The following is a 21,747-nucleotide window of genomic DNA, read 5'->3' on the forward strand; positions in this document are numbered from 1 at the left end:
CTTGCTTTAGTTTTAATAATTAATAGTCTGCTCTGCTAACATGTGCAGTGCTCAAAAAGAGTCTTCTATACAGTACAATAGCTAAACAAAAAAAGTTTAAGGTTAAGCAAATGCTTCAAAAGTCGTGAATAAGTTATGTGGTTCTATTTATTATAGATATTTATACAACCAAACTATTTTAGCAAAAAATGTTTCATAAATAATTTTATCAGGTTTAACAAAATTAACTAAATTAAATAAGCGCAAAAACAGTAAACTAATATAGAATTTAAACTTTAAAGAATTTAATTTTAAAAAGAATTAAAGACTTTTAACTTTTATCAGATACACCGTTATTCAAAATTTTAACTTATTTTAAAAAATATATAGAACGAAGCCAGATTAAATTAGAAATACTTAGTTAGACTCAGAAAAAATTAGTTTACCTCTAAAACACCTTGGCTTAATTTCGTATAAAAGTTAAGTAGTATAGCTAGCTAAATGAAATAGTGGTTTTAAAGTGTATGTATACTCTTTTTGGTAAGTGTTGTTAATAAAATAAAATTTGAAAACTGTTTATATATTTTTAACATATAAAGTAATTAAGTAATTGAAAACACTAAACCTATGCAAGTTTTAAAATGTTTAAATAGTTAAGTCTAATTATAGTTTCAACGTATATATTAAATTAACTTTTTATTCAAGTTTTAAAATGATAAACTCCAACTTAAAACTATTTTTTAAATAGTTCAAAGGTTTTCGCAACAATTTACTGACTTAAAGTATAAATAAAGTATTTTATTTCATCCAGTAAGTTCTTAATTACAATTTACTTAATTTTTATATTTACGTCATGCTACCTTAATAACATGCTTGAATATAAATTACTGCATAAACAGTTAATGTTTCACTTGTTTGCTGAGGAAGGTTTCAAAAGTACTTTAAGCAAAAATAATAAGTTTAAATCAAAGATTTGTAGATTTTTTGAAGTATAATTTTTGATATATTAAGAATCTGTTTTTAAACTGTTTATTAGTTTTAAGTTTAATGCAAAACTACAGTTTCACAGTTGTTTGATAACTAAATACTGTTCATTGCACGACAAAAAAAAACGCTCAAAATATTTGGTCCGAGGACCTGGTATACAAAATGTTGTAATGATACTAATAATTGTCAAATACAATAAACTGGTAAAATCACCATGAACTATAAAATGAATTTATTTATGTTAAAAATTAGAACTAATTAAGCGTAATAAATAATTTTAAGTAAAGTTTATTAGTTTTAGACTTGTTTTTATTTTTAGTTAATTGAGGGAAAAGTGTAAGAAATTAGTAAGTAAATAATAATCGTTTATCTGAGGCTCTTCAAAGTTTTTTAAATAGAGCAAAGTTATATTAGCTTATTTTGCAGTGGTTTTTGATTAATTTTTTGAAAAAAAAAGAAGCTAAGTTTATATTTTTAGATATATTTTGTTTCATTATAATTTTTTGTTTGTTGTTTTAAACTTATTAATTAAATAGTTATATAGTTAAATTGTACGCTGAAATTGCCGATGAAAGTTTAAGCTGGAAATATCTTAATTTATCATTCGTAAAACAAATTAGAATACATTTTTAGTGTTTTGTATGATTATAAGTTTTATTCATTTTATTATAAGTTAAGTTATTTGTTCAATTCTATGTTTACACTTTAAAAAGCTTAAACTATTTTTTTCCGTAATCGTTGCGTAGTTTTTAATTTTTGCAACCTTATCTATTTTTTGACATTGTAAGAAACCAACATGTCGAGTTTATAATACTTTTAACAAGTTTTACTTTGTCTTTTTAACAATCAATTTTTTTATGTGAAATTATTACTAAACTTATCGTCGTATCTTGATAATTTTTTATTTTTTCTTTGAAGCTTAAGTTTTTAAACTTTATAAATTTATTTCTTGCTTAAAACAGTTAATTTGATCAGGTGGTTAGAATTTATTTTTTCGTGTTTAAAAAAATTATTCTAAATTACGTTTTCTTGTAAAAAATGATTCATTTAGTAAAATTTAAATTAAAGTTAAATAGTTTTCGTTTTATGTTAAGTTTTTGTTATTCTTTATTATTAATAATTTTTGTGTTTACTAGTTTGGGCAATATTAACAACCTCAAATAATATTGATTTTATGACAAAAAATAGAATAAAGTAATTTTTCGTTTAAGTTGCAAAAATATTTGCAATGGCAAAATAAAGTACATATATAACTATATTACGGTAATTTGTGTTATAAGTCTACACTAATGTCTTCGTCACCGTTGATCTGTTTAAAGGTGTTTATTAGAACACTTAGTTATAATAAAATTTAAGCTAATTTATGATTGTGGTAATAATTAGAAATCACGTGACCAAAACTTTTATATATTTTTTACCTTTTGTAGCCTGTCTAGGTTCTATAAGTGTTTGTAGAAATAAAAAAATCTGTTTAGAGTGCTTACAATAGTAATAAATTTATACTAATTATAAAATAAAAACAGTTTAGAGCTGTTAAATTTTCTTTTAATTAATGTTTTTTTTTTATTAGCTTTGTTATAATTGTGTTCTTAGTTTAAACTTTCGTTTTAAAAGTAAAATAAATACTGTACCTGAAATAGAAAATTTATTACAATAAGTAAAACAATAGTTTTTTTACACGATTTTAAAAATAAAACAATAAACAAAATACTTTAGGTATATCAAACTGAACAAAAGTAAAAACAAAATATCTTTCAGTTCAATTAAACATATTAGTTCTTTAGACTTAAAACACTTAAACAGTTATTCTTCATACTAAGATCATTCTTTTTCAAGTACTAGACTGCTAATCTCCAAAATCACTTTCGTGCTGTTAGAATATTTTTCAACATTTTATTTATTTTATTTTATCTGGAAAAATTTAGTTTTAATTGTAATTTCTAATACGTTCGTTTTTTGTTTGCATTAATTTATAAAAAAATCGTTTTACTAAATAAAAATCACTTTCGAAAATATTTAGCAGAAAACCATCTGAATACAGAAGTTACTAGTTTTAGCTGTGAATTTTTGTAAAAATAAAACTTTTTTTTATTACATACGTGTACATATTTTATAAAGATGGTTATTGATTTGATGCTTACAACGCTAAACATTTTTAAAAGGTTTTACTATGTAAATTTCAAAGTTAATTTCAAAGTTTTACTTACCTGAGGAGTCAGTTCAATTATAGAAGAAGATTCAATACGTGGTGATTCAAAAAAAGAATTGTTTAACATTTCCTTTTTGACAATTCTTCGGTTTTCTGAAAAATTACTTATTAAGTTTATTAAATATTCCATGAAAAACACATATGTATACAAAATGGAATGTTTGTCAGCCATTTTGTCTATAAAGCTGCAAAACTTTATCAACTAGTGAGGTAGTAAATAAAACTTACTTCTTAACAATGGCAAATATCGAGTGAATTTCATTCTTTTCCAAACCAAAACTATTATAAAACAAAACACTAAAACTCCAATTACTGTTCCAACTATTTTACCGGGTGTGGCACTAGTTGTACTAGTTGTTAGTATAGTTTTATTCATTCTTACCGGCTTAATAGTAACTTTCTGTTCTTTGTCTTTTACTGGCTCGGAACCATTGACTAAAGAAAAAAAATAGTTTATACATATAACTAACAGCTTATGTATTAACTTTTACCGTGTTTAGATATAGTTTTAATTCAAAAAAAGTTTTAAAGCTTAAAGCAATAAAGTTTAAAAATAAAGATAATAAAACTATTAATTATCTTTTAAAAAGTAAAAAACAATTAATCAAAAAAGTATACAGTTTAGTTTACATTTTGATGAAGTTTTAAAATTAGTAAAATTAAATAAAAACTATTTTCAAGGACTTTTGCCAAAAAATTGCATTTTGTTTATGTTAAAATTATAGAAAAAGCTAGGACTCACGCATTGGTACCCTACAAATGTATCCTTGTTTTTTGCTGCAACTTTCAGTATTCCATTCGCCTCTCTCTCCAAACATTTCTACGCACTCCTCATTTTCTATATTTTTTGGCTCTCCAACTCTCCATTTTAAGTAAGAAACTGGCAGTCCACTAGTCCATTCCCATCCACCTAAAGAATAAAAATCGTCTATTTAATGTATCTTAAACGTATAAAGAAATAGTTTTGAAAAACAGCTAGATAATTTAAACTACGGATCGACAGAATATCTAGTTTTTTTTTTGTATATATTCAGAGCTTTAAACAACAGAATTTTAATGAAAATATCATTAAGTAGGTACTAATAATAATACTTATGTATATTTAACATAAACTCTATAAAAAAAGATATTTAATATATTTGAATCGAATCAACACAGATTGAGCAACTTTCCGTAGTTTCCGACCCCTGAATTAGATACTCTATTTTTCTACGTAAGCAACTTTTTTAATCAAAGCCTTAAAATAAGAAACTGCTTTTTCAATCTATCATATACATAAGTAGTTTATATAAAATATTTTACATGATAGTTAGAATTACGAATTTAAACTTTTGTTAGTATTAATTAAACAATTATTTCTGTAATCTTTAAAACTAAAAACAGTTTCACTTATTTAATATAAAAACTGTTTATATAAAAGTTTAAAAAGAAATCCAGGTTTAAGTGTTAAAAAACTTAAAAACAAAAAACCTGTCAAAATATATAAATAAATACTTACTATTATTATAGGTATATACTGGGCTATTTGTATGTTTATTTCAAAAAAAAACAAACCATTATCGTTTTTGTAAAGACCTATCCAAAACGTCTCTTGTTTGTTTTTGTTTAGCCAGGAATTCAGCCATTGGTACTCTATTTCATCGGTCAAGCTCACTAGGTTACCACCTTCTCTTTTACAATGATCTTCTGCTTCTAATGCAGTTGCTCCACTGTAATTAATTTAAAAAGTCATACTATTATTACAAGCCTCAATTTTTCTTAAATTAATACTAAAACTTACTTACAGCATGTTATTAACAGTTTATGTAAGTTTCTAGATTCTTAGGTTGAATTATTTAAAACTTTCTTTAAAAAAAAGTTAAACTTAACTTGTTGTAAGCAAACTAAATAGTTAAATGTTGCAAGCAATATAAAACTTTTATTATTTTATTTGGATGTGTTTTAAATAAAAAAATAAGTCAAATAAAAAATTGCTTGTCCTTTAATTAAAAAAATTAATATCGTTTTCAACGCAATCCACGTATTTTTAATATTAAATTAGAAATTTAAGCTGTAAGTGAAATTAAGTTAAGGCAAATATTTTTGTTTTTTGTTGTGAAATAATTTTTATTAATTGTAGTTATAGCTTTATTTTATACCATTTAATTTTACATCTACCGTGACAGGTAAGATATGTTCTTTTTATTAATAACTGGGATGATGAATATGTTAAAACCACATAAGTAAGTAACTATTTAATTCGATTTAATTTTGTCTCAGTAAGCTTTTAAGAGAAATGAAACACCTAAGAAAAAAAAAACTTTTTAGTTTAAACACATTTGTGTTTATGCAAACTGTTTTAGCACTAGTTATTTGTAGGTAATCATAGCTTTGCAATTATAGAAATTCACTATTTTACTGTATTTATAAAGTAAAATGTATTACTAAGCTTTTAATTAAAAAGTCCATAAACTTTGTGATTAACTTACTTAAACTGATAGTTTGGTATTTGATAAAAGAAACAAAAGTTTCCGAACATTTTCCATTCTGGGTGTCTACAATGCCCCCTCATCATAGTCGGTGTAGTATTTTTTTTAGTCACTGGTAGCAAAAAGAATTAAGTATTTTTTTACTAAGCACTAAATAAGATTGTGATAACTGAAAAACATAAGATTCAGTTGTTTTTTAGAGACAAAACAAGCTTTGTAAATACAGTAGACTACCGCTTAAGTACGCACTTTTTTTGGTATGCACCTCGCCTTAAGTACGCACTTACCTAGAAGGACAAAAAAATTCTAAATTTTCTTAGACTTAGATTTTTTCTAAAGACTTGTTCCATAGAGTCATTTTCTGACGCTTTCCATCCATTTTTCTAAATTTCTCTAAATGTTTCTAAAATTTCTAAATTTTTATTATTCAAAAACTTTCAGAATAACTGCAAAAGAAAGGCTAATTTTAATGTGACATAATACAAAACTAGTTAACCACAAAAACTAGTTACAGTTTTTATAAAGTCAAAATAAACATATAAAAAGAAGCAACAACAAAAAAAACATAAAGTTAAAAAAATATTAATGAGCATCTTATCATTGTGCACTTATACTATAAATGTTTCTACTGATATAAACTTTCTTACAAAAACAGTCCTGAAACGTTTTTTGAAATAATTAAACACTTTTTAGCTATTGAAAAATTATAATATATGTATTAACTAAACTAAACTTAGCTTAACTAGTATTATGTAGAAACGTTTTATAGAAAAAATCAATCATTTTAAAATCTATTAAAAATTTTTGCAAATTAGAATTATGTATCAAATGTTATTCAAAATAAAAAGACTTGTTTATTTGGTTTAATTATTTGGTGGCTAGTTGTAAGAAAGAAAACAAACAACTAAATTTCATATTATACTACATTGTCAAAAAGTACGCACTACCCGTGCTAAGTACGCACTTTTTGGTCGGGTTCAATTTGCGTACTTAAGCGGTAGTCTACTGTACTACTTACAAATAAAATATTAAATTTATGCTATTTGGTTATTTAAACAAGTTTACAGTTAAGCTCAAACGTTATAACTTCCATACTAACATGTAGATATTTTACAAACGAAATTTCGCTTCTCATTGCAATCGGCCTGCACCCACTCTCCTTCAAAACTACCTTCCTTGTGTGCAACGCATTCGTTTCGTTCTTGCACACGGGGATACCCCTCACCCCAAAAAGTCGCCCTAACAGGCCTTCCGTCGACCCATGACCATGTACGTGCCCCTACAGACTGTTAAAAACGTTGTTGAAGAAGCTAGTTTCAATAGTTTACTGTCGTCAGGTATGAACTACGAACTTATGTTTTCTAATTAAAATGACATCATACGGCAAGACGTTTTAGTTTAAACATTATTTTCAAAGATAAAATAACTTTGAATTAAACCAAAAATTCTATGGTAAAAATATTAAAAAACCAAATTTTGAAAAAAAATAAAAACTGAAGTAAAAATAATTTAATGATGCTAATAATAAACCAAAAAATTTTTAAACTATAAAAATCTAAGCAGTATTAGAACTGAACAGTTTTACTTTTGCATTTACTTTTGTATTAAAGCCTATTTAAAAAAAATACTAATGACTGTTTTATTAGTTATACAAGAATATTAATTATACTATATTTATTACCTAAAGTTAAACTTCAAAAAACATTAAAAAAAATTGTTTGTAGACCAATTGTTTTAAGCTTAAATAAAGTAATTCTTTAACTTAATTAAATAACTTACTGCTTATTTGCAAGTTTTAATATAAGATCTTTCTAAAGACACTAAGCTTTTAATTTTCAACATCTAACATAGTCAAGTTTCAATCCAATCCACACTTGCTTTGATCTCACTAAGCTACTGACGAACATTTGTTCATAAATACCGTTGACACTTGCTAAGTTTCCTCCCATTTTGCTGCACTCTTCCATCGAATCTCCGAAGCTCCTTTTCGTTTGCCCAAGAAAAAAGCACGAATGTTTTCCATTTGGATAATCAAACTGTTTAAGTTATTTTATACTTACTTATTTGTTTCGTATTGTATTTAATTAGCTCTAATAATTATATTTTTACATAATTTGTTTATTTCAATATGACCATGTTTTTATAACTATAAATGCTTGTTATATTGAATTAAAAAACTTACAAATATTTTGCTGAATTTAAACAAACATCTTAATTTTTCTAAATTTTAATAGTAAAACATTATACTTTTTAACACATTGCTTTAAAAACAAAAGTTAAAACGAAAATTTAAATGACCTGCTTCCAGCCGCTTTTACATTTTTTATTGTTATTGACTTCCAGCCCCCTTTCTATACTCGGGTTTTGGTTTTTCTTGCAAACAAAAGACATTTCATTTTTGCAATTGTTGTCATTCCACCTCCCTAAACTATTTCCCTTCAAAATTTCCACGCATTCTTCCCGCATATACCTTCCTTCCTCAGTCTCTACCACACTTTTTGATGGTTCACCTGCAAATAAAAATTAAGGGTGAGGTGAATCATATAAAAATGTATATTTGAGTCTTGGTTCAAACTATTTTCACGTATACTGTAAACATTAAACTTACAAAGAAAGTCATATTAACAAGAAATAGATAAATATTTATTTTTCCAAAAATATCTAAAAAAAGTAAAAAATTTCAATTATTTCTTGTATCTAACAATCCTAACGAAAAAATTTCTTTAAAACATGTGACAATCTAACCATGTTTCCAATTGACGTAATTGACTTGAGATCCGTCACCCCACACGTACTTCTTCCAAAAAGCAACGTCGTTCAAACCGATCCAAGCGTTAGTTGTTGCGTTTACTAACAGCGATGCAATGAATGCTGTTAAAAAATATATTTGCATAAAAAACTAGAAAACTCTGTTAAATATTAAACTAATTTAAACTATTTAGACGGAAGAGAAGTTAAAAAAAAACATTTTAACTAAACAAAGTAATACAATCTAATAAGATATCAAATCATTTTAGCTGTGAGTATACACAGTTAACCAACAAGTATTAACGGCTTAAAGAAAAAAGTTCAATAACAAGTTTATCTATAGTAAAAATTTCATCTTTTAAAACTTACAGTTTTCGTGCATGTCACTTATACTTGCTAGACCCAAGGCACCAAATTTTTCCCTGCAAGTCGACTGTGCGTTTTCCCAGTTTTTCAAGCATTTTTTAGGATTACTTGAACACTCTTCTTTTGTACCAAATAGCTTGTAACAGTAGTTGTGATACATGTACCATCCTTTTTCACATCCCCCTGCAAATTTTAAATATTATACTTATGAGTGAAACTATATAAGTTACGTATTATTATTGACATAAAATAGACTAGTTGTAACAAATTTTAAATAAAGCGAAGTTTGTAGTAGATCAATCTAAGTCTGAATATAGGTGAATAAAATAGTTTTATTTTTCGAAATTACAAAAATAGTTAGTTGACGTAAAAATATTAATGGCAACTTTATTGCTTATAAAAACTCTTAAAAGCTTAAAAGAGTATTTATTGTAATTAAAACTTAAAACTTGATATGAAACAATAAGTATTTATTTTAATACATGCTATTGTTCTTTTCTTTTGATGCTTATTATTTAAAACCTCTGAAATGTCAGATTTATTGTTGCGCCATAAGTTTACTAACCAAAGAACAAGCTTGATATAAACAAATTAAAGAAAAATATTTTAAAGTAGTATTAGTATTTTAAAAACCATATTTTTTACAGACTTATACAGTACACTTAAAACAAATATCATAAAAACAACGAAACTACTTCAAAATACTGCTTTCTAATTTTTTATATAAGTTTCAAATTTCACAAAGGCCTACGTATAAGCTACAACAAAAAAAACACTTCATAAAGACTTTACTTCTTATTATTCTGGTAAAAAAGATGAAATAAAGTTTTAATAAAAAATTTAAAAAAATAGTAACATTAAATGCCTGTATATAATTTGAACCTTTATACGATTTTTCGACAAACTACTGCCAACGGTTCATACCTGTTTTGCGACTTATCTTTTCGTAAATAAAAGATTTGTGCTTCACAACCAAATATCTAATTTTGTATTGGAAGTTAACAAGTATACTTTTTCGTTTATTTTCAATTGTGATGTAGTGGTGTTTACTCGATAATTATCTCGTAAAAAATTATCAAAAACTATTTTTTAGAATATTAGTTCAAAATTAAAACGGTCTGCGAAAAAAAAATCTATCTATTTAATCCTGATCGTTACTCATGAAAAGCTGCCGACCTTTGCTTTTTACTGAAATATACTTATTGAAAAAAATTGTTACTGTTTTTAAAAACTGCATAAAGCACTAAAACCATTTAATTTTAAAGCATACCATAAACATGTATACTACTTTTTACGAAACAAAGAAAAATAATAAAATGTTCAAAAATTAAAATACATACTTAAAACTTTTACCTTGCCTACTAAAGTAATTAAATAGTTAACCAGTTCAAAACAATTTAATTTGTGAAAGCAAGTTAGTAGTTTTTAAAGTTAGAAAAATATCAAAATCAGAAATTTACCATTTGCAGGTATAGTAACAAAAGGTTTTGTCGGGTTATTTCTTCCCCTGGCCTTACAAATAAATCCGGGTTGCTTAATACCACAGTTTCTATCATACCAAGTTCCTTCACCTTTGTCTATCACCACACAACGTTCATCCCCGAAATCATTTGGCTGACCTGAGTTTATTAGCTGACTTTTAATTAGTTGAAATTTTAAATTTGATTCTCAACTAACCTATTCAAATACAATGGCCAGTTATAAAAATGTAAAAAGTTTACAAACAAAAAGTTTTATTGAAAGTATTTTTTGTTACCTAAGGTCAGTAAAAAAAAATATAACTTTTGCTTTAACGTTGAGCAACATTCAAACCTGGCTTCCAATAGACATAGTCAAGTACACTACTATCTGTCCAAGCGTACTCTCCGTGTATACGGCCCTTCTCATGGAGGCCAATCCAAAATTTTGACAAATATGTCATTGTCTAAATTTATTTAAAATCTTAGAAAAATAGGTTTGTCTTTATATATATAAATATATAATACTTAATAATAAAAGTTTATCATTTAAATTTTACTAAAATTCTACTTTTAATTTAATATAAAATAGAATTAAGAAATTTTTAACAATATGTAAGCGACAATTTCTATCAAGTTATGCGAATTTTAAACGTATAGTAAAGAAAACTATCTTATTCACAAAAAGATAAAGTTCTAACATTTATTTGTCCTGTAATAAAAGCTTGTTCATCAACATCATGTATTGAAACTGTGTGTGCTCCAACTTCATTGCATTTCTATTATTTAAAATAAAATTGATAGTATACCATTTATATTTTCAAGAGATTTATATTAAACTTTTTTCTAAAAAATGACAAGCATAAAACCCTTTACGTTTTTGTGCAAAATATCTTAATTAAAGGCTGCGGCACAACCAATGTATAAACAACAAGAACAAAACTTTTTAATGTTTAAAAAATTGAGCTTCAAATATCTGTTTTACTTTTTCAGCTTCATAGAAATCCACAGCTTCGTGGTCATTGAACAAATAGCAGACTGAGTTGTACTTCACCCACTTTCCATCCGTCTTGCTCCCACATTCTTCACTAACTCCACCTAGTGACACTACGCCGGGCTTTTTCGGGTAGTCGTGTTTGTCATGTTGGCATACAAAGTCATATCTCTGTTAGTGATTGAAAACATAAAACTAAAGCTGATATTTCATAAGTTAACAGGGTAGTAAACTGATTGCCTAATTGTGTAAACCTTTAGGGCCACCTTGAAAAATTTTGAGTTGATTTAACGGATACTTGAAAATACTAAAATGTAGATAAGTTGCAATTAGTCCATTATTTTTATACAATTCAGAAGTATACTAGTAGTAGATGTATATCTAAAGAAAGTCCTTAATGTGTTAGTTGATTGGGTTCTAATGACATTAATTCAGTCTATATTGAAGCTTTTACTGGTATGTTTATATTTTATTTGAAATATTATTAAAACTTCATTTAATAAGTTACTTTTTTTTATGTAGACAGGTTTACTAATCTTTTGTTATAACTGACTTTAAAAAAATAAGTAGTTATAATATTTACTAAAATTACTCTTAAAAACCAAAGTAAAATATCTTAGGTGGTTATTGTTTTTTTTTCTTCTTATACGGATATTCTTATAATAAACAATTAAAGTGTTATTTTTGTGTTTTTCACCGAGATTTATCTTTTTGGAGTTCAATCTAATTTATAGATGCATATGGAATTACTGTTTAAATTTGTTATTGTTATATATTCCAGTGAACTTGTTTCGCTAGGATCTTTATTAGCAAACGCTTAAATTTATATTTTGGTTGGTTAGATGTGTATATATATTTACAGTAATAAAAATTATATACATTAAATTAGATAAAAATAACTTTATTTTTTTATAAAGCACACATATTTTAACTTTTACTATTTAATATAATTCTAGAGTTTAGAATTATCAGTAGAGCTAAGTTTATTATTCGAGTCAAAATGTCTTAGTACAGGTTGAATGCCGTTTAAGTTTATATGTATAGTTATTCTGAGTTAAAAAGTCATACTTTGTTTTGTTTTTTGTTTTTTTTTTTTACTTTTACCTTTTAATTTTTCTAAAAGTAAAATGTTTAATGTTTAAGTTTTTTTTTTAGTATTTTATAGTTTGAAATAGTTAAATTAAATAAGTTGTGTGTAGCTGACCAGAAGTTCTTTCTAAATATCAGGTACTGCTTTGACCATATTATGAGTGTTGATTTCTTAATTGTTTATAATATCTTAACAATAACAGTGCTGAATAAAAATGTTTGGTTTTTGATTTTAAAATGTTACACTTAAGGCTAATTAAATGTTAATTCATTTTGATGATTTTAAATCCCAAGTTAAATATTTTTAGTTGTTTTTACTATTAATTTTTAATCTTTATATTCTATTACCGCTTTGTAATAGTGTTTTATACTGAAATGCAGTAGGTTAAAAATTAATTGTTTTTTATTTCGGAATTTATTCTTTAACGTAAGATTTCGAACAGTCTAGTTATGTTTGCTGTTTATTGAAAAAATATTCAAAAAATTAAACTCTGATTGTCAATGCTGTAATTATCAATTTAGTAAAAATGTTGATACTATAACTAAATGTATTTATTTTTAGAAATATTTTTATCAATTTTATATTAGTCGTTTACTTTAAACTTGATACTTTTTGTGACAGAATTGAGAAAAAAAACTTTTTAAACTCATAAGAAAATTAGTTTGAATGTGTGCTTACTTCGAAAACTTGGTTTCAAAAATCTTCTATGTCAAACGAAATAGAGTTTAATTAAATAGTCCGACTTTTTAAAACATTTGTTTTTGTCTAATTTTTACAACATTATAAATTTAAACAATTTTAATAAAAAATAGTTTATTACAGTAATTTCTACCAACACAATATTCGATACTCCGAGTTAAGCAGATACTTTACTTTATCTGCGAATAACAATTTACTTTTAACAGTATTTTTTTGAATGAAAACTAAACATTATTCATATCTATCCTGATTAAAAATGATTATATACAAAAAGTTAACAAACTTCCAAGCAGTTAACATTTTTCCATTTCCCGGATCCTACTTCTGAATTGTATTCTAATACAGTGCAAAGTTTTGACTGATCATTTTGAGGGTAACTATCTTGCCAGCGAGAAAAACTTAAACTTTTACCTCCAGGCCACTGCCATTTTGAATCGCCCCTAAATATTTTATTATTTTAAAAACTTAATTTGAGTTTCTTAAATAAGTTGGTTAGTTCAATAAAAATAGGTGAAAGTGATTTTAGTTAAAAATATTATGTATAACTTCAAATCTTTTTATTCTATTACTAAAAGAATGTTTCAATCAAACGAGATCGTCAGTTGTTAATAAAATTTGAAAAAATAAGGTAGACATGTAAGAAGACAAGCTGAAAATGTAATTTTGATTTTTAGAAGTATACGATAATAGTATGTATATCAATAAGGTTGCTTTAAAGAAACAATTATTACAGATAACTGTATTTAACGTTAAAAGTTTTGTCTAATAGTATAAGTTTTATAACTCTGTTTTAAATAAGTTTTAATTTCATTTTTATGACCTAAAATTTCATACTTATCAGCATGTAAATAACCTTTATTTTAATTTGTGAAGTTTAAACTACACTATTGTGTTTTTTTTTGAAAATAACTCGTATTAGTTGGGTGAATTTTTAAAATATAAAGAACTACAAGAAGCTTTTTGACATAAACTTCGAAATAACCTTTTAGCGAGACCTATCCATATAGGCTCATTGTAAGTCTCAGCTATCAATAATTCTTTTAACAAAACTTTTTCGTCCTCGATACTTTTGATGGTTACCAAATCTGCATTGTACGTCATGCACTATAAAATGTTACTAAAGAGTTAACAAAAAAAATTTTATTTGAATTTTTTTTCTAAAACTAGCCACCATAGTTTAAAGCTTTAAAGCACATATAATCATAGCATAGCTAAAAATATTAAGTGTTCACTCAATATCAAATATTGAGTGTTCTGTACTATAACAAGGCATATATTGTTATACATATTGTACATAAAGTTGTTATAATCCACATTATACCTGTTGTTTTGCATTAGCCCAAACTGTTTTCAGCTCGTTTGTTTCTTTATTTTTCGTTTGAAATACTTTATAGCAGAACTCATTTTCTTCTGAAGGACTGAACCAGTCTTCAAGGCATCCTTTGATTTTTCCTCGCTTTTCTAAAAGTAGTAAACAACAATTTTTTACTTATTATGTACTCCTAAAAGTTTTGTTTATTTATTTTCTCACTGAAATTTATTAAAAGTATATTTACTTACTTGTTATATTGCCTGTTTAAAGAATAAGTTGGATACATGCATGCTTAATTCGGTCAGCAAACAAAAATTTCTTGTCTTCATTACAAATTTAGTTTTAAAAAAACGTGTTCAAAACAAATAAATCTGAGGTTTTTATAAAAAATATTTTGAAATTCGCTCTAACTGTACTTTCAGCACACACTAGTGCTTGTTTAATTTGAATCTGTTTTACTATTATAATTTTCAAATATTACGCGGTTCACGGAAGAATTATTCTAGTAAATCTGGCCTGCCCATGAAATAAATCAATATATCCTTGTATGTAACGAAATTTTACAGTAAAAAAAGCTCGAAACTTCGCAGTATTTTACTGTATTCTTTATTTATACCCTGTAGTCAAAAAAATAACTTAAAAAACTCAAATGTTCTTGTAAAGATCAGATAATGCTTTATATGTAAAACATTTGCTTTTATTAATAGTTTTTATAGATAATAGCTACCACCTTTATGCTACTAATAAAGAATTGGATACAATTTTTTTTTTCAATACCTTTACAAATTATCTGTTCTAAATTTAAAGTTTTGTTAGTTACTCTTTAAGTTTTTATATATTTAATTACAAGTTGAGTAGAAAACTTACGAACTATCCTAAACTAAAAAACCTGTTTTTGGTTCGACAGGATTTACTTTTGCACCAGCATCTATTTCACAAATGTATGCTTGTCTTTTGTAACACTCTGTAGTTTCTAAATGTCCAGTAAAATATTTTTCAGTAACAATTTGACCGCAATCTTCTAAACCCTTTAGATAGTATAATTTGAAACAAACAACGACATTTATTTACTTATCTATTTTTGACGCATCATAGTTTTTGTTTGAGAACATAGTTTTGTGTTGTTTTTATTTTAGAAAAAAATTACTTTGATTTTCAGTAACTTATTTTTTTTTTTTTTTACATTAAAGTAAACCTATATGTTTTTTAACTTAGTACTAGTTTTTTTTTTTTTATTACTGAGTCTCATAATAGGTTTATAACTTATAAAACAATGATCAAAAACTAAAAAAAAAGTATAACGACACTTTGAACTTTTTAGATTTTATGTATGCCATCTTTTTAAAATTGAACCTTTTTTTATTAAAAAATTAAACCTTTCTTTAGTTTTTGTTATTTTCAAACACCAATAGAGTAATTTTTACTCAATATTTGTCTAGAACATTTTATGATATCAAAACTAAAAACGATACGTTTAGAAAAGAGATATTATAAAATCTAATAAATAGTTTAAAAAAAATTTATTTTCAACAACAGAAATAATTATGATCAAAAACGTTTCAATCAAACTAACATCTCTGTTGTGAGGTTGACCATTCAACCACTCCCCCTCACTCATTTCACTTAGCCCGTTGACCCACTTGAAATTCCCGTCCTCGCTTCTGTCGCTGACGCCGACCCACAATCCGTTGCTGCCGCGGCTTCTGATCAAAGGTATCATCGATCTTATGTAGTCATGTTCCTTTTTGCTGCGGAAAACATACTTAAATATAAGTCTAATAAATAGCATTGACAAAACAGTTCAATGCAGTCTATTTAAATACCACGAAAAGTCAGTAACATTATCAAAAAAATATTTTTAACTTAAATTATTATTTGAAAGATTATAAACTAATAAAGTTTTATCAAAAATTAACAAAAATTCAAAGCAATATAAAATATGGCACTAAAATTTATATAATTTCTATTTTAACAATATTTTTTTACAAACTTGTTCAATACGAGCAAGGCGGCATTTGCAGAGGTACAGAACTTATCCGCATCAGGCCAGTTGAGAAAAATATTTGGATGATCAGCTATGAAGTAGCATCTTCCAAGTACATACCTCCATCCGGGTGCACAAGTCTCTGAAAAGTTTGTTAAACTATTTGGTTCGTAGAAACTAAAAGTACTTTATAGTTTAGGCTACCATTATAAACGATAATTTGTTTAATTACTTTCGTTAAAACTTAAAAGTTATCGTCTTTAAAATTGTTTGATTGTTTTTATATTAATTGATTTTTAATTTCAATATAAGAAAAAATAGTAACTAAAAATTTATTGTATTAAGAATAAATAATCGTTTATTTAAACTGTTTTGTTAAGTTGAAAGTGATTTTTTTCAAATATATTTTTAATTTTAATCTACTTAAAACTTTTTCATAGATTTTTTATCTGTTCATAAATTAATCGAAGTTATGTAAATTAGTAATATTTATAGTAAATTATTTTAAAGTTTTTTTGTAAACAAGTTAAAAGCTACTACCTCTTAATGAGTGTTCACAAATGAAATTTTTCTTGCTTTCACATCTATCTACATTCCAATGAGAATCTATCAACGAATTGATTAGTATTACGAAACGGAGACCAGATAAAGTAAGTTAAGATAAATTCTTACGTCTTAATACTAACTTTTATTTAGAACAACCGTAAATCTAAATTACTTTTACTCTAAGTTATATTTTTAGTATATTTTATCAAAACTTGTATCTCTTTATTCAAAAAGGTCACCGTACGTAAAAATAAACTAGAAATGCTCCATGATTTGTTCTTCAAGTAAAAAATATACTTTGATAGCTACTATTGTGTTTTCTTTAAAAAAATATTCTATTAAACATTTTCAATAGAATTTTATTACTATTTATTTAAACTAAAAATTTCTGAAAACAGTCCTTAATTTCATTGAAATTAAAAGTCATTTTAAATCTATATCAATTAAGTTTAATTTTAACATATATTTACATAAGGAGCAACAGTCTTTACATATTTTTTTTTAAACTAGACCATCTTCTTGAAAAGATACTTTTTTTAGTTGCTTACTAAGACTTTAACTTTTAGATATTTATTGTTTATATAAGTATATTTAATATTATTTTTAGTTTGTATTTTATATTTTAAAGTCTAATTTTAAATTCATGTTTTTATTAAGGTTTTTTTACTGATTTAATATACCTTGTTTTAAGTATTTTTTATTCAAATACAAATCATGTAAATGGAAAAGAACTAAATCATTTATAAATCATAATCTATTGCATTCATTGGAAAGCTAACTTAATTCAACTACTTTTCAGATTAACTTTTATTGGGCTTATACGGTAGTAACGTACCAAACCCTGTAAATTAAATAACAAATTGTTAATGGTTTTAAATGAGCTTTCTTTAAAAAATGCTCAAAAGTCCAAAAATACAACAAAGCCGAAATTTTATCTTAAAAATTAGTCTAATACATTTAATGACCTAACCTTTAGATAATACTTCTACACAATTAGAAGAGTTTTTAACTAAGTTAGGATGGCGGTTAACCCAGTACTGATAAGAGTCTTCATGAAAGTGTTGGGTGCCTTCGCTATACTGCAGTTTGGTTTCAGCTCTATCCTGCATATTTATAAATTTTGTTAAGAAATAAAACTAAAGTTATAAACTTTAAGATTTTTTTTAAATTGAACATTATTTCATAAATATATAATTACGCGTATGTTTTAAATTTTCAAGATGAAAACTCAGAAATTAAAACCGTGCTTGATAATCCAATCCAAAAGTTTCCAGTCTTTTTCGTTACTTCTTTAAAAACTATGTCTTGTACGTCTGCTGAATTGACAACAGCCAAGTGAGCTCTTTTGTTTTTGCACTCCTGGTTGGCATCTTGCCATGTTTTCAAATCAGAATAAAACTTAAAACACCTATGCTTGTGCTCGAGCCAACCTTCATTTGTGTTACACCGTAAATTGGAAACTGGAAAAATTAAAAAAAACTAGTTTAGATTATGATTAATTCATTTAAAAAATTGTTATCAACTTACACAGATTCTTAGTTACATCACTTTTTTTTAAACAACTATTTTCTGTGACTTAACAATAAGTTCTACAATTATCTAGCCTGTTATTTGTTCTCCTTTATATTAAAAGTAAAGTGTTTTTACAAAATTAAATAACCATTTTAAAAAAGCATTTTCAACAGCAAAAATGTTAAAGTAAGCTTAAATTGCCAAAGAACTCTCTTATTACAATGTATAAGAAACCTTTTATGAGGACCTATTTAGAAAAAATGCTAGCTATAACCATAACTTTTTTTTCAAAAATGATGTTTTCTTATTCACTGTAAAACTTGAAAGATATAACAAATGTTTAGTTGAAAACTTAAAATGTTTTTAATAGCTTAATTTAAGCATTTTATAAAGTTGCTATGCAGGATATTTTATTGTTATTAATTTTCCTGCACTTTTGCTTCACTGAGTATCGATGTTAAAACAATGGCAATAAGCTATTTTGTTTCTCTAGCGATAGGAAGCAGCATATTTTTGTTAATGCTTCAGCATTGAACGAAAATATCAAAAGTGTGTTCAAATTGAATTAATAAATGTTTTTTTTTCAACACTCACCCGCGTTTACATGTTTTTCGCACACGAAGTACTGTTCGTCGCGACACATCTGATCATTCCAACTTCCAAACCTCCATTTTTTCAATTCCCCGCACATCTCCGACACTTCTCCATCTTTATCGTTATCTGGCATACCGGGTTCCCAGTTTCTACGGTTAGTATTGTTTTGAATTTGTTTTAAATTCAGTTTATACACTTCAAATTATGTATTCAAAATCAGTATGCCTTTATTTTTTATTTTTTTCGTTGCAAATTCAAAAAAATTATAGTTTAACGTTTTTTGATACTTTTTTTCGATGTTATCTAAACAATTTAAACATAGTTCGATTACTAAATCAAAACGATAATAGTAATATCATTTTAAAACAAAATAAACTTGACAAATATGATAAATTAATATAGAGAATTGTTTTTATTTGCTTTTAAATACAATCTTCGATAGTTGTAAGTATTAGTTAACAAATAAATTTAGATAAAATTAATACTTTTTTGAACTAGAAATTTTTAATGTTATAATATTGTTTTTAAAGGAATAATATATATTTTAAAGTAATAGCTGATACGAGTATCATACATAATTACTAATGTACATAAAGTACTAGTTACAACTTTAAGGTATTCAATTAAATATAAATATTGGAAAATAAATAAATGTATATTTTTAGTAGAAAAACATTTTGCGATTTTTTTTATTTCATCGATTTAAAAACCAAAATTTAATTTTTAATTTCAACTACAACTTTATTTTATGTACTCTATTTATTATACGAAGTTAAAACATGGGTTTATATATACATATTTGAGAAAATGTATGAAAATTAAAAATAATTTATCATTTTTAGTAATATTAAAACAAACTCAAATATTCTTTTGTTGCCATCAATCCAAGTCCAACCCTTTTGGTCGTGGAAATTATGGAGGCCAATCCACGTCCCAGATTCGATAACTCCTCTTTTCCGTGACTTCAACGAATCGAAAAGATACGTCTAAGATATAGTTTTAATTTTTACATTTAGAAAACTACAAAAGCGACTTTTAGTAAAACAAAAGGCAAGCACTTGATTTTTTCATTCAAACTACGTTACATTTATAAGTTAATTTCATAAACAACAAACATTTTCTTTTTTGTCATCGATTTCAACGAGATCACCACCCATGTATTCGCACCAGGACAGAGCCTCGTGCCAAGGATACATCTCATTGTATTTTTGAGAGAAGTAGTAGCAAGATTGACCCTGTTGCGTCCATTTGTCAGGACAAGCACAGCATACAACTGAGGAAAAAACGTTTTGAAATAGTTATACAACAAAAATAATAGAAAAAAAAAGTTTATTTTATATTAGCTTTCAATTGAACATACAACTTGTTAGCTCTTAAGGTTTTTTATAAAGTTTTTGTATAAAAATAGTAAAACTTGTAAAACTAGTTAGTTTAGATTTTTTATATGAATTTATACTACGATCGTTTTAATTTAAAGTTAGTCTATTTGGTTACTCTTTGCGTTTTAAGTTCAATATTATAAAAACTGGTAAAATAAATTATGTGAGCTGTAACTAAAATAAAACCAGATAAATAATTAAAACAACCGTTTTACAAGATAATACCTTAAAAGAATAAGAGTTAAAAATACCTTGTAAAACAATTGCTACTGTAAAATGATACACTAGCTTATTCATTCTTGATAAAAGTAAGGGTTATTTTAGTATTTACTTCTGTATAATATAACACTAAGCTGCTTATTCAAAAACATTATTATCCAACTTTAACTGAATTTTCGAACATTGTAAATTTTGAAGGAAAAAAAGGATACAATTTTAAAATAACCACAAAAAAACAACTATTTAAAGGTAACTTATAAAAAGTCAGTTGTGCTTACACGTTTACAGCAACTAAAATCTAATTGCTGTTAACCCTTTGTCTCAAACAATTACTTAAATATAGCGTGGGCAGGCCTAGTCTGTTTTTTATAGTCAACGTGGTATTTCAGCTTTCCTGTAGTTGTTAATTTAAGTACTTACATAAAATTATTTTTTAAGTTTATTATACCTGAAATTTATTATTAAAAATTAGAATATGTAGACTTTTAAAAAAATACAGCACTATTTTAAGAAACAGTAAAATTCTGTACAAATCTTTTACATAAGAAGTTTTATTTACTACTGACAAAATTCTTAATTTATTAGACCTTAAGTTTTGTTTACAATATTTGTCATCTTATTACTTTCTGTAATGTTCCAAGGGTTTGATTTAAGTTAAATATAGCTCAGCAAAACTATTTTTGGTTAACCAGTTTCGAATATAATCATTAATTAACTATTTATTTTTTAAAAGTTATCATTAAATAAGACTTAAAATAGTATTCAAGTGGAGTTTAACTATAAAATTAGCAATAATAAAAAACATTTTATAAAAGTGAGCAATGTGATTAATAATTTATGTTAGCAAAATGAGTTGAAAAAACAAGAAAATAAAATATTTTGCTGAAGTACAAAATGAATATTATTTTTTAAACTATTTTACGGTTACAGATAGCTTATTTATGCAAATTAAAAACAGTAGTGCCAATCACGTAACCAATACGTTAAACATTACAGTACTTAAATTAAAAGTTTTAGCTTTTAAACTCAATACTTATAACAACATATCCATATTAAAGTTGATTAAAAATTTTAGTTGGATTTTTATTGTTAAATACTAATTTTGATTTAGAAACAGATTTAGAAAACCTTTTATGAGATAGCTTTACAGGGGCAACTCTTTGTACTTCGATTTATACATTTTTTAATGAGTTACTCTATAAGT

At 25.4% G+C, this 21,747-nt stretch overlaps 1 protein-coding gene across 1 annotated transcript; it reads right to left on the reverse strand.

The window, feature by feature from the left end:
- Positions 1 to 3,906: 3,906 nt before the first annotated feature.
- Positions 3,907 to 20,141, reverse strand: LOC145828535 (macrophage mannose receptor 1-like). Its single transcript, XM_082936290.1, has 22 exons — positions 20,061 to 20,141; positions 19,804 to 19,931; positions 18,946 to 19,094; positions 18,082 to 18,269; positions 17,810 to 17,942; positions 16,300 to 16,435; positions 15,883 to 16,057; positions 15,199 to 15,337; positions 14,319 to 14,458; positions 13,980 to 14,101; positions 13,281 to 13,437; positions 11,200 to 11,379; positions 10,916 to 10,993; positions 10,570 to 10,681; positions 10,218 to 10,376; positions 8,761 to 8,940; positions 8,389 to 8,514; positions 7,942 to 8,153; positions 7,491 to 7,679; positions 6,762 to 6,922; positions 4,730 to 4,884; positions 3,907 to 4,085 (listed from the first exon to the last, which is right to left on the reverse strand). Exons 1-22 carry the CDS (start codon positions 20,139 to 20,141, stop codon positions 3,907 to 3,909), a joined length of 3,279 nt encoding a protein of 1,092 aa, XP_082792416.1.
- Between the last annotated feature and the right edge of the window lie 1,606 nt (positions 20,142 to 21,747).

The sequence above is a fragment of the Thalia democratica genome, chromosome 2 (genome assembly GCF_965202585.1).
Source record: "Thalia democratica chromosome 2, ktThaDemo2.hap1.1, whole genome shotgun sequence".
In the NCBI taxonomy this organism is placed as follows: domain Eukaryota; kingdom Metazoa; phylum Chordata; class Thaliacea; order Salpida; family Salpidae; genus Thalia; species Thalia democratica.

What these genes read in the sequence shown, in the direction of transcription:
- LOC145828535 (XM_082936290.1), bottom strand. Translation starts at nt 20,141, where the DNA reads ATGTATCCTTGGCACGAGGCTCTGTCCTGGTGCGAATACATGGGTGGT. An exon ending in GGCAACAAAAGAATATTTGA is followed by an intron (nt 19,095 to 19,803) that starts GTTTGTTTTAAT and finishes TACTAACCGTAG; the next exon opens with AAACTGGGAACCCGGTATGC. An exon ending in TGGATAGGTCTCGCTAAAAG is followed by an intron (nt 13,438 to 13,979) that starts GTTATTTCGAAG and finishes TAAAATATTTAG; the next exon opens with GGGCGATTCAAAATGGCAGT.